At 36.0% G+C, this 13,421-nt stretch overlaps 1 protein-coding gene across 2 annotated transcripts in view; it reads right to left on the reverse strand.

The window, feature by feature from the left end:
• Nucleotides 1-13,421, reverse strand: part of LRPPRC (leucine rich pentatricopeptide repeat containing) — an 86,397-nt gene that overhangs the window by 14,771 nt on the left and 58,205 nt on the right. For both annotated transcript variants that reach the window (XM_064414408.1, XM_064414407.1), the window contains exons 26-31: nucleotides 10,891-10,959; nucleotides 10,553-10,643; nucleotides 8,109-8,251; nucleotides 7,917-7,998; nucleotides 3,913-4,036; nucleotides 100-188 (exon numbers count right to left, since the gene is read on the reverse strand). In XM_064414408.1, the coding sequence (XP_064270478.1) occupies nucleotides 100-188; nucleotides 3,913-4,036; nucleotides 7,917-7,998; nucleotides 8,109-8,251; nucleotides 10,553-10,643; nucleotides 10,891-10,959 (598 nt within the window). The remainder of the gene's footprint in view (nucleotides 1-99; nucleotides 189-3,912; nucleotides 4,037-7,916; nucleotides 7,999-8,108; nucleotides 8,252-10,552; nucleotides 10,644-10,890; nucleotides 10,960-13,421) is intronic.

Consider the following 13,421-nt stretch of genomic DNA (forward strand, 5'->3'; position numbering starts at 1 on the left):
TTTGCTAAATGGACTCCTTTATCCAAGTATTCGAAGGGCGTTACAAGAAAAATCTGCAGAGGCATTAATGTGACGTAAAGGTCAAGCATTGTGACATACCTTTCAAATAATCCCGCCTAACTTGCGATATGATGAGGAGGCTGCTGGCAGCACTGTTCAGTGTGAAGCCCTTGATGTGGGTCTCAGCACTAAAAGAAGCAGACATTTAGAAAGGAATTACTGACATGCTTCTGATACGATAATAAATGGTTGAGCACCAAGGTGAAATTATAAAAACTACTGTTCGTATGTTAAAAATATTGCTGCAAAATATCGACCTGGAGACAGCTTTTGTGTTATCCTGTCAATGGTTATAGAAGGATAATTTTTTTTTGCATTCTGACAGATGACAAAGTTGGAAGTGAGCAACAAAAGAAACAAAGTACAAGATTTTTTTTAAACAATCGGTTCAGATTCTTGAATGCTGACATATTAGATGACTAAAATAACTGCATGCCCTGCATTGTTCTGTTGTATCCTAAGCTGGATACTTTTTCTTCTTTTTTCAATAGTCACCATAATTATAAAATATAAAACTATTCTTTCAGCAATAAAAATGAAACATTTATTTTCAGCACTGTATATTTTAAACATAAACTAAAGCATATTATGAACTAACACCATATCATTTGGTTGATTAATTTTCAAATTTCTGTCATCTAGATGTATACAGGTTTTAAAGCGAACATCCTACATTTGCTGCCTTAGCCACATTAAAATTGTATTTCGCTTATCAATTCCTTGTCTCCTGTAATACAAAACTTCATGTAAGTAGAGCAAAGACAGCCTTTACTTTAGTAACCCTGCTAAAGCTTTTCTAACACTCTGGAAATTAGTCAAGAGAGACTAACCAGCAATCACATTGGTCTTATACTACAAAATGCTCCTAAATGACATATAGCCAAGCCCCATTTTTAATATATAAGGATAACTTTACAAATGTTCATTTCTAGATTACAAAATCTCTACAGAGTAAAGGGGGGCATTGCCATTTACCATATCAGCAATCAAGATAAACCTCACTGATCATCTTGTGGCAAACAACTGAGCAGCCTACCTACTTGAACTTAGGGGCTGAGCGGATTGGGAGGTAAGCAGGGTCATTGCTAAATTGTTCTCCTCAATCCCAAGAAAATCCTTCACATTGCACACAATATGACTATCCTCTCAGTCACTTTCAGCCTCCCAGGTTCACAAATGCAGTCACTGGACTCGGGATTTTCTTCCTCTCCCAACCAATCCCCTTAATCCCTGCCTAAGCACCCACTGCTCAGTTCCGCCTTTTTTTTTCCCTTTGTCCCATCTGTCAAAGCCCTTAAGTCAACAATTCATGCATGAGACTGTAAATTACATATAACAAAGGATTTACTTTCTCCAATCTTCCAATCTTTAGTGTGATTAAATAGATGTTAGCTACTATTACAGAACTAATCCATCATTCCAATACTCCTAAATTTCTATTTAAAACTTCTTGGACTAAATGCAGTACATACTCCTCAAAACAGTTCTAGAATGTGAAAGCAACTACACTTGGGTTCAGCAACAGATCAATGATGTTCTGGGATGTCTGGTGTTTGTTTCTTTCAAAGGCAGTGTAGGAGTGCTATTTACTTCTCCCACATTGCTTTCTCATGGAAGTTTTTCAGTTCAGGTAAAACAGGGACATTTTGAAGTTATTGGATGTTTTAAAATTATTTTAAAAGTAGTTATTTTGTTGTCTATGCTAATGTGCACAGTAAGAATATCTACATATTATTTACCTTTCGAATTTGGCTTCAAATGAGAAATGATGAGGAATATGTAAAATATTTACATATTTACTCACAGTAAAAGAAGTAATATGTATCTAAATTAAGGTAGCTTTCCTGTAATTTATGAAAATATTAGGAACTGCACAAGTTTCAGGCCACACACACATTTAGGCTTTGTAGGAGTAATCTCTTTTTAGTATGAGGCTGGAAAAATTCTGAAGCATCCAGAAATGTGTGCTGAACAAACACATTTGCTATTCCTCAATCACAGGCACACACACTATCACTTTCTCTATTTCAATTAATTACTTAGTACTTAAAAGCTTTTAAAAATGCTTAATATAAGCATAATTTTGTTACTAGAAAAAAAGCCACACAGATATGCCATGAACATGACCAATATGAAGCATTTTCTGTCTTGATGCAACAGTAAACTGTCAGAAGCTTCTCAGATTGTCATTATTTGGCATTTCTGTGCTACAAGACAGAGTAGGAGAGTTGTGAAAAGCACCAGGGTTAGATCATAGTTGGCTTTGACCAGTAACCAAGAAGAAAATCTCTTATAAAATCCTGTTACTTTACTCCTAAACATCTCGAACTTCAGAGGCTTAACACATCTCTGACCTTTTCAGCCTTTCAAATAATTTTTTCCTTGAATTTTGAAGTTACATACTACACTTATCTAAACACTTATCTAAAGTGACAATTCTGAATCCTTGAAATACTAGGAACAAACCACCACCTTCTTTGTTCTCTTCCAATCTGCAAAATACTGCTGGAGTCATGCACTACCTTGTGCATCTTTCTTACAAGTGTGATTGAGCTGTAGAGCAGGGAAGCAGTGGATCCATGTACAAATCTTCAATACAATGTTTCAAGCTTCCTTCCCGAAGAACCTTCCAATACATCTTTAGATACTTGAGTATTTTCTCTGAAACAAACTACCTAGATTTTATCAGCACTTTTTGTACTCCCTAAAACATCTCCCCCGCTCCAGCTTCTATTCACAAAGATTTATCAGTTACTTGCATTACAGGGAGATCATTTTGATAAACTGATTTAGTTTTCCCTTAATATATACCGTATATCCTGCAGGCCCAAACATTACTTATCATAAAGCCCAGTTGCTGAGAGCTATTTGCAAAAGGAATATTTGTTCTTCTGAAAGCAGAACTCCAATGCATTTTCAATGAAAGACATTTCTCCAATCTAAACACTTTTAAAAGAAAACATTAAAATAATCAGTATCATCTTACACTAGACTGTTCCTGGACATCAGAAACTAAGTTGGCTCTAAAAACTTTTAGGCTTTTTTATAGTTCTCTATTACATTAGGTAATTCATCTACAGGCACTTTTAAATCCACTGTCCTCATTCAGTGAGCACACTTGATGACAACCACCAAACTTGTTTTAGTTGAATAAATTGAAAGACTTACAGCCCTTAAACTTAAATTCTTGTTCTTCTGAACTCTACATTGACAAGTCATAAGACTTTAAAGCCTATAACCTGACCAGAACACACGTTACAGGCAATCATTAAAGCAAGTGCCATATCATACAACTCACTAAAGGTTAATTCGATTCCTTTCCTTCTAATAATTCATGACAGCAGATTGGATTTATTTCAGAAGTGTAAGAGTTGGATCTAAGGTTTATGGTCATCTCTTAGCCACTGGCATCACAGTCAAACATACCATTTTGCATTTGGCAGGCAGCCAGCTGCCAGGGAGTGTGGGCAGGGTAAGACAGCAGCGGGGACAGGCATTCAGGGGAAGGCTCACAGGCAGCTAAGTGAAGGAATCTTGTCTGTTTGGATATTGCTCTAAAGAGGAAAAGGCAGTCTGCCAGAAGGGTAGACTTTCAACTCTGATGCCAAGTACATTTGTTCAGATTGTTATTTGAAATGAGTTATTAGCAATCCACACTGTCACTCTAGTACCTTTTTAAAAATGTGGCGATAGCCCTATGAAACACGGGTGTATTTCTTACCACAGCTCCTAATCACTACTCATGACCCTTTTTCCCATTAAAAGATAAGGACTCACCTGAAAATTATCCAGAAATTATTTAACCCCTCTCTCTAAGCCAGTAAAAGTCCCCCAAACAAAGAAAAGCCTTACATGCGTTTCACATCAAGGGCTTCATCAAGACAGTTCTGTGTTAACAGTGCTTTTATAAGGATGTCACATAAACGAGAATGAGACTCATCCTTCTCCGGTATTCTCCTGAAAATGTTGTAGGCCTCTGAAAAAGAGTAAAAAAGCCAAAAGGAAATGTCATACTGCAAGAATGTTGAGCACAGAAATAAATCACTTATTCACTGAAACAGGTCCATCCAAAATCTGTGTGTCCCTTGCTTACATCTTTAAGCCCAGAGCTGCAGATCACAGCTTGCTCAAAACTGCCTGTATACAATCAGCACACACTTCTACAAGAGAGAAAGTTTGCTACTGCTCCTCCTTTATATGTGGCTGATGCTTCAATATCAACATAGCTGGTTAGAAGGGGAAGACTCAGGATTTTTGAAGCAACACCTAATTCTGGGGTATACAGTTACAGTGTCTGGTGCATGATCACAACAGCATTTAACAAATAATATAGGAGGCGATTCCAATATGGGGAGATCAAATTATTTGGCTACGACAAGATTTATACAAAACATACAATTTACAAATATACAGATATTTAGCAAGTAAACTACACTGCATTTGTTTGACTGATTAACAGTTTTATTTCATGCATTCACAATGACTGTCAGTGTATGAAAAGATGTTACCAAAAAGGGGGAAAAAATGATAAGCACAGTTTTCAGTCATTTATTTTTCTGAAACAAGATTATACAGCTATAAACATGCAGCTAGTACTGCCATCCATGCTGTAACATATGCCAGAAAGCTGTGTTAAGAACCACAAATGATCTTTTACATCTGAACAGTGAATGCACATTTCTTTTAATGACTCATGAAATAATTCCTTTAGTAGTTCAAATCACAGCCACAGTAACCTTTAAAACTTATCAGAGATAGTTGGACTATCACCACAAATTTCACAGCTAAGCATTAAGCTTTTTTCTTCTACTTTGAAAGTAAAGATGAAGACAACTCATTTGAATCTAATGTCATAAGAAGCATTACACTAATTGCACTTAGTACAGTGTGTTATGGAATTTTAATCAAAACTGTTGGTATGCCTTTCAGTTTGCATCTTAAACTTCTTCAGCCATAAAGTATACACAAAAACCTCCTGAAATGTAGGCACAGAAATGGCTATGCATAAAATTTATTATTTACATCACACAGACTCCTACACCAACTTAATTAGAATTACCACAGCCATTCATAATCTCCTTTGTATGCTTGAAACTCTGTTAAATATACATATGAACAGAGATAAAGGGTAATGGCATCTTAGTAAAAATTAAATCAACTTCTGTGCATTTCAGTTTCATGCACAGAAGAGAGTCTGACAAGAGTGATTGCACTGTCAACCAAAAGAGCAATGAAACAACAACAGGAAGAAACCACATAAGAAAGGTCCTGAAATCTTCCACCACTTTTACTTAGAGGTCTGAAGTTAGTTTGGCCTGCAGCAATGTGATGAACTCTCTTGCCTGCTCAGATGCTGATCACCAGCATTCATAGTGATGAAGTTTAAATTCTGTGGGAAGACATTTTTCTTTCCACTGCTCTGAAATCTGAGGTACCAGCAGACCAGCAACCACATTCAACAAAAACAATACCCCTCTGACTGGTATAACCTGCTACAAATGCAACTAATGACTTCCAAAAATGCAGCTGACTGGTCATAGGTTTGGTCTTTCTGCAATGTTTGAATTCTGGTTTTCTTTATGCCAAAAATTCCTTATGTTTAGAGACTCCTACAAAAGCTCTGCTGTCTTCAGACTGAACTAGGATTCCACCCTGTGTTTAAATATTACTTTTATCAGTTGGGTATAGAAATGGTCCTGGCCCCTAGTGGTCAAGATGTCAAGGCGTATGGTACTAACAATTATCACAGCCCATACCATGCAAGATCTCCTTCTACAAGGAAATATATTTAATTTTCAGGGTTTTTTTGTAATGACTACTTCAACAAAGAATTAAAAATATTTCTACCAATTTTGTTGTGTATGTCAGTCCTAAGACCATCATATTCAGATTTTTTCTTAACTTCATTTTGCATCTCTGCAAGAAGCATGTTTGAATTATACCTAGATCAGTCTTGAATTGAGACACATCCCTGATCAGGTATTATCAGCTTATTACTTCTTCAGATGGCATCTAAAATTATTAAAATATATTAGCATTCAAAAGAGAAATTTCTTGGTTTCAAAATCATATTGTGCTATACCAGCTATTTCAAGCAGAGATTTGTTAGAAAAGTGACAACTTGCCAAGAAAGTCTCAGTTCTCAAGACAGTCAAATCTGTTTCAGCAATTGTGACTGTTTGGGATATGTGTTACATGATCTCCTAAAGTCAAGTTCTCACACTGAGGAATCAAGACAAAGATGAAAATATGACTTTGCATAAATCAAGCACTTTGGAGAACAGATTATCAAAACGTGTCAGACTTGGAAAGTTCATTGAATAGTTACATAACTAGATTGAGTTAATATTTTCTCCATCAAAAAGTTGCCCCATTACATTCATACCAAAATTACATGATACTGTTATATAAAAAAAGCAAAAACTTAGGTTTTTATATTTTTTTCTAAGGCCAAGAGAACAGTTTTCCAAGAAGACAATTTTTTTTTCCCAACATAGTTGGAACATTTTTTCCCCTTCATTCCCCATAGCTCTAGACTACCTTCTCTAAAATATTGCACTTTAAAGAAAAGAATATGCAGAAGTGATTTATTACTAAGTTCAATATCTGAAATTACCACAGAAATATTATTTTATATTTTTGTTTTAAACTAGTCTCCCTGCCAAGTCTAAGGCAGTTATTTAGTTTCCTCTTGCTCTTCACTTGATCATTTATGATACCGAAGGCACAGGACACTTTCCTAGTGAAAATGTCATGAAGTACATTCCCTTGATTTCATCTGATTTTCAATGAAAACATTTCTTCAATTCTCATTTTCTTATGATACCCAACAGTTACCAGCAGAAGAATTTCCTGAAAACATGATGTCTGCCATAATACACAATTCTTAATTTTATACACATGACATGGTACTGCACTCTCAGTATGCAGAATGTCCAGATTCAACTTCGGACTCCTAATCTAAATAAACTGAATATTTAGACTGAGTAACTCTAGATGGTAATTTCACTAACAATAGAAGTTAAATGTCTGAATGACTGATACATTCTTCTTTTAAAAACTCAGAGCTTAAAAATCTGTGTCCAACCCGTAATATATACTGATTACACTTAGAGAAGAAAATTACTAGGTGTCTTGCATTTATAAATCTTCCTCATTCAGCAAAATTAATTTTTAAACCTACTGAATTCTATTTTCTATACTGCTTTCATGTGAGGTACCTAGTTATTTACTATAGTATACATGAATAAAATAGGTATTTCCAGAATATTCAAATGCTCTGCACCTTGGAAACCACTAGAAATTAACTAATTGGGATCAAGGCTCTTCTTGGCGGGGCACAGCAAAAGGACAATAGGCAATGGGCAGAAACTGATGCACAGGAGGTTCCACCTAAGTATGACTTGTGCTGGTGACTGAACACAGGAACAGATTGCCCAGAGAGGTTGTGGAGTCTCATCACTGGAGATATTCAAGGATCCTCTTCCATGTGCTCAAGCATGAGACTGTCTGAGCAAAAAGGTTGGACCAGACGATCTACCCTTCCAAGCTGACACATTCTGGGTTTCTGGGATTTCCTCATCATTTTGTAAGGCCCAGTAAAGCTATTTCCTCTTCTCTCACCCTGCTTTGGGATGAGATGGATAGGAATGGATTTCCAATGATTAATCACAGATTAAATCAAAGAATGGTACTGAAATACACTCTGCTCTTCTGTATACGAAGGCAAATGTTCATGCAGAAATTAATTTCATTTTTAGCAGAGACTGGGAAGTTTGCACAGAAGAGCTCTGCAGTTAACTGAAACCTTAAAATTAACATGGTGGGGGAAAAACCCACAGTGGATTTCAGTTTACCTTTTGCTTTATTTTTCTTGCAAAGCATCTGTATTTTCAGTTCTTCCCCAGTAGCAGCACTGCTGCTATCTTCAGGACTATCCTTTAAAAGAAACAAACATTTAAATTACTGCAATGTTTTCTGTTAGTTTTTTTAATAAGATGAAATATATTCATAAGTGTTGTTATCTAGGAAAGTTAAACGCCACTTACCTTAGGTACTTCAAATGGAACAACCTGACCATTTTTCTCAAATATCCCAGCTAGCAAAATTAGTGTCTTCCCACGAGGAACAATATTTTCTTCTTGAATTTTAGTCCAAATAGCTTCAGCCTTTCCCCAGTCCTTGTTGCTCTCTGAAACAAGATTAAAATCTTCAGATAAAAGCACATTTAGAACATACATCTGTATCTAAGGTGATTCAAAATGTCTTTGTAAAATAATTAATCAATTAATCATGTACTTCTGCTTCATACAATCATCAATTTGAAATTTTAAACTATTTCAATACATTGAGGATGTCAGAAAAAATCGCCAAGGATTGTACAAATTTTCAGATAAATGAAAAATCAGCTCAAAAGTAGTGCAGAAGTCATCATCCCAGCTCATCAGTTCTATGTGTTCTAGACTCTAAATTTATATATGCATCACTGTGCACAACTGCAAAAAAAATAGAAATCTGGACTTCATGAAAGAAAACAGTTAACTACCATTTAACTACCTACAGCATCTGCTTTCTGTTGCCTTTACATTTTCTAGCTTTGCAGTCACCAACTGTGAAGCATTTATGACTCTCAGTCACTATTGATTTACACCCTGGTAAAAATGAGCTCTCTAAAGCAGAAACATCCTTCTCAATAAACTGCCTTGGCATTTCATTCAAATTAGGTTTTGCTCTCCTACTATACATGCACATCTTGTAAATTCTTCGCTGACTCTTCAAGAGTCAGTCTCTCCTCACAGGTGCACAGCAAAGGGCAGAAGGTGACATTTGATATCTACAGCAAGGGAGCATTGGAGAATGATCAAATCCTGGATCAGGCTGCTCAGAAAGGCTCTTTGAGCTCCACTGCTGGAGGGACCCAAACCCTTACTAAACAAGGCTTTGAAGTGATCTGACATTGGGGCTATCCTAGCTCCAGGAAATGGCCCAGGCCCAAACTCCTGAGGTTCTCTCCAAGTCTAAATTATTCTGTGATAATCAAGTGCCTTGTTTTCAGCATTTTTGATTACTGTTTGGACTAGATGGTAGGGTTTTTTAATATGCTTAAAATAGATCTGAAGTTATGGTTTTGGTACACAGTGACAGTCCTGCTGTAGTTGTGTATAGGGCAGCTTTGATAGGTAATCTAAAATGGTTGAAAGCAGGATTATGCATGGCTTTTGTCTTTCATGGTGACAGAAACCCACAAATGTTTTCCACTTCTTTGAATAGATGGAATTGGTTCTGTCTTCTGGAAGAAGACTGAAGATTTTGCATGACAGAATTTGATGAATTGTATCTTCTTAGATTCTCTTCCTAGCAGGCACACTGTCAGACTTAGTCACTGCCAGAGGTGAACAGGATGAGTGGAGAAATAGGAAGGTTCTCTCCCTGCTGAGACAAGATTGATTTGCAGGCCTACTTGATTTTTGATGGTGAACCAGTCTGTGTAAAGCCAGACTTAGGTAACGCTACAGTTTTCTTTGAAGCTTTGCCTCAGGAAATGAAAAGCAGCAAAATTCTCAAGGGGCCTCTGGTCACATTTTTTTTGTAAAAGTACTCATGTCTTCTCCTGCTGTAGCTAAATGCAGTAGGGAAGAGGCCTGCATCAGTAGTCCTACCCAACCAAAAACATAGAGAGAACAGCCTAAAATGACTTAAAATTCAAAAGCAAGTTTTCCAGACAATATCAAACACCTGTAATGGCTCAATAATATATAGATATATGTACATACATGACCAAGGTACACAGAAATCCCTGTAATGCTTTATGTCCCAATTTACTGTGTAGTGCTCCATATTCAGTCTTAACACAATGTATTTTTTCAGTATTTTAAAATAAATCTCCAAAATTTTAATCCTTTATAATACAGTACACTGAATAACAAAAGCAACATAGACTGAAAAACACAGAAAAGAGGAATGAAAACCTCATAGACACATACTACACTAAGTCTGCAGCACAGAAATGAAGTTCCAGTTTTCAAAACTGTTTCACGACAATAAACAATGCAAAAGTTAGGTTGTAGCTGGGGAAAAATAAGTAATTTAAAAAAATATAAGCACCTTGCAGAACCAGATCTAATTACAGGAGACCCTCAATTTTTATCAGTTATAATAGATGAACAGGCTTTCTTCTTTAAGTACATTGAAAGCCAAAACAGAATTAACTTTCAAATTATAGCAGACAATAGCATGGATGGGAAAACTTGTATTACATAAGTCTATATATTACATCCATCCATCCATCCACACACACACTGTATTAATTAAGCATTCAGGTCTGCAGATGAAAAAAACAAACCCCTGACATCTCCTCCCCCACAAGATGCCTCAGAAATGGTAGCCAGACTAATTGTGTATCAAGATATAGCTTCTCTCCAGGTTTATGTCCCATCTCCAACCACACAGGAAAACAGATTACAGACATGGATAAGATCTCAAGCTCACTTACCACACAGTTCAAGCAGGTGGTAGTACATCTCATCTCTATCGCATTCAAACAGATTTCGAGTTGATTCTACCAACTGTTCCAAAGTTTCCATCTTCAAAAAGAAGGAAGAACTCGGTTATACCTCAGCCAAACAATTATTTTTCTATATATGTGTACATACATGTTATGTGCACTCAGCTAAAATAGTATTTCTGTTTAAGTATACACCAGCATTAAGTTCACCTCATCAGCCTGTCACATGTCCTTTCACAAACATAAAATCAAGTGAGAAAACACTTCAAAACAATTTTTCTTGGAATAAAATAACAGCTCCATAGAACATATCATGCAAGTCATACCTGTTTATTTAATATACACTTTTTTGCAAACCATTTCAATCTTCCAGGGTGTGCTCTCAAGCCAGGAGTCTGTAAAATATTTCCACAAGAAATACATTACTGCACATAGAACATTCTAAGGGAAAATAAAGATAATACAGGTATTCATAATGAAAGTTCATAGCTGTTGTTTGTGTTTTGAAATCTAAATGAAACTACAAGCTCACAAATAATCATGTTAAGTTGCATTTATGAGACATAAAAATTGCAGTAATCTTATTCAAGACAGTCTCCTTTTTGGCTGAACACTGCTGAGAGAGTTCATTTAAAATACACTTCAGATGAACTGAAACATTAAGTAACTTCTTTCATCACATTAATAGGGTATTATTGCTGTACCTATAGTAATCCTTTGTATTACTCCTGGTAAAGAATTACACCAAATGTTTCCAAACTGTCTTCACAATGAAATAGTTGTTTCCAGCACTGCTGCAGCATAGCAGCTAGAGAGCTGTTTCTGACCTGCACCATCACCATTTGGTGATGCCAATATACTGTAATGATGCCAGTTATAGTAACTGTAGGGCAATTCCTACTCCAGAACAGAAGACTCATGATGTACTCTTAAAGCTAAGATGCTTAAGGCTTGCCCTTATGTATGGATACATAGAGGAGTTGACGTGTAATCGTCAGCATGCCACAGTTCTTTGTGTTACTGACTTTTCCAGGTTGCAAGCCTTTGCTTATTCATTCCTTTGTTGTTTCAAGCAGACTGCAGCTACATGGTAGCTACAAATGTTCAAAGGAAAGGTTTCAATCCTTGAAACTCCATCTGGGGCAGAAAACCACACTGTGCCTTCCCATCACCATATGCCATAACCAAAACAGCAGTTCCTCAACTTAAGTAAAGTCTTAAATAAAGATAGGAAAAGTCAAATTTTTTGAAGAGATGTGTGATACGTTCTACCTACTCATGTCCAACACATCTAAAAACGGTTCCACCAAAATGTGTGCAAAGCATCCATCATTTTTACCTCTTGGCCTTCCCTCCCACAGGTACTTGGATTTCTTGGCTTTATACTATCTTGTCTTAGCACAAATATAATTTACAGAGTGGACTCTGTTTTTTATTTCAAATGTGTAGATTCACATTAATATAGCTTAAAGTAATTCCAAGGAAATGTGTGTTCACTCCTACAGAGAAGCACGTGTTTTGACTCTTGAAGGCATTTAGGTTTGACTATTTTAAGAAATCTCTACAGTTTAAATGTGAAGTGCAACTTAAAAAATCTGAATGCCAGTTTCTCACAAAATGCTGTGAGAAAATATAAGTTCCAGCTACAAAACAGTGGGAACAATTACTATTGGAAATGTGAATTTATCTTCTCTTTTAAACATAATTTCCTTTTCCCATATTCTCCAAGCATAGAATTACTACCCTTGCATCTTTCTGAAATAATTCAGCATACACCAGAGATCCAGCATGTAAAATTTCAGTGAAAACTTCAAAACTTTGCTAAATATACAGCAAACAATGTTCTGCAGAGTAAATGTTGGGCCATATAATCCCACCAACTACCCAACCATTCTATGATGTCAGCATAAGGGTTTGTTAAAAACAGGATGTTAATCCCACAGCTCCTCAACAACGGAGCATCTCTGGGCCTTTAGCTGTGAATAGTCTGTTAGAATAGTCTCAGCCCAGGTTACAGAAAAATTGTGTCTTCCCAAATATTCAAAGTGGTATATATAAACACAGCTTTCCAGGTACGTGGTTTTTTTCCAATTAGTTGTTCGTTTGTGTTTTTTCCCCTCCCCACAGTTACTTATACTAATAGGTACCTGTTCAGTGCTTTTTTAAGAGCTACCAAGCAGTTTCACATAAAATATGCTGAAAACTAAGTCAAGAATTAACATCTTACACAACAGGCTCTTGATACACAACAGGCTCTTGAAAATGAAAAAGAAAGAAGTATGTTGCCTGCATTTGTAGCTAATCCTCTTTAGGACATGGTAAAATTCAAATGCGGAATTCACTTACAACTTCCAATATCACTGCTGATCCGAATGCCAATGAACTCAACAGCTCGAAAGCTACAAACTTTTTATAGTAAATCCTTTCCTGTTCAGAAATGATTGATGTGTCTGTCACTACAAGGACAGCTGAGTTATACAACAGATATCCTTGTGTTTCATTTTGAAATTGAGAAGTGTTTTCACATACTGCAGGTCTCAATCATCAAAAGAACATCTAGGTCAGATTAACTAAATCTCCAGGGCTTGCCTGATAGTCCATATTTGTAGCTTATCCTTTACAATCTTAGGGAATTTTAAACATTGCATTTAGCAGCAAGCAGTGTTTCTACAATACAGCAGACTAAAATAAAGAATAATGGAATGTAAGGAATAAAGAAAAATTAAATAAAAAACTATAATTACTCTTCCAAATTCCCATTTACAATTTTGATCTTGCTTGTTTCAATGGACTAAATTAAAAAAATAAATCTATATCAAGTCTTAGTGGTTTCTTTGTTTGGTTGCGTTTTTTTGAG

Source organism: Passer domesticus, chromosome 3 (assembly GCF_036417665.1).
Source record: "Passer domesticus isolate bPasDom1 chromosome 3, bPasDom1.hap1, whole genome shotgun sequence".
In the NCBI taxonomy this organism is placed as follows: domain Eukaryota; kingdom Metazoa; phylum Chordata; class Aves; order Passeriformes; family Passeridae; genus Passer; species Passer domesticus.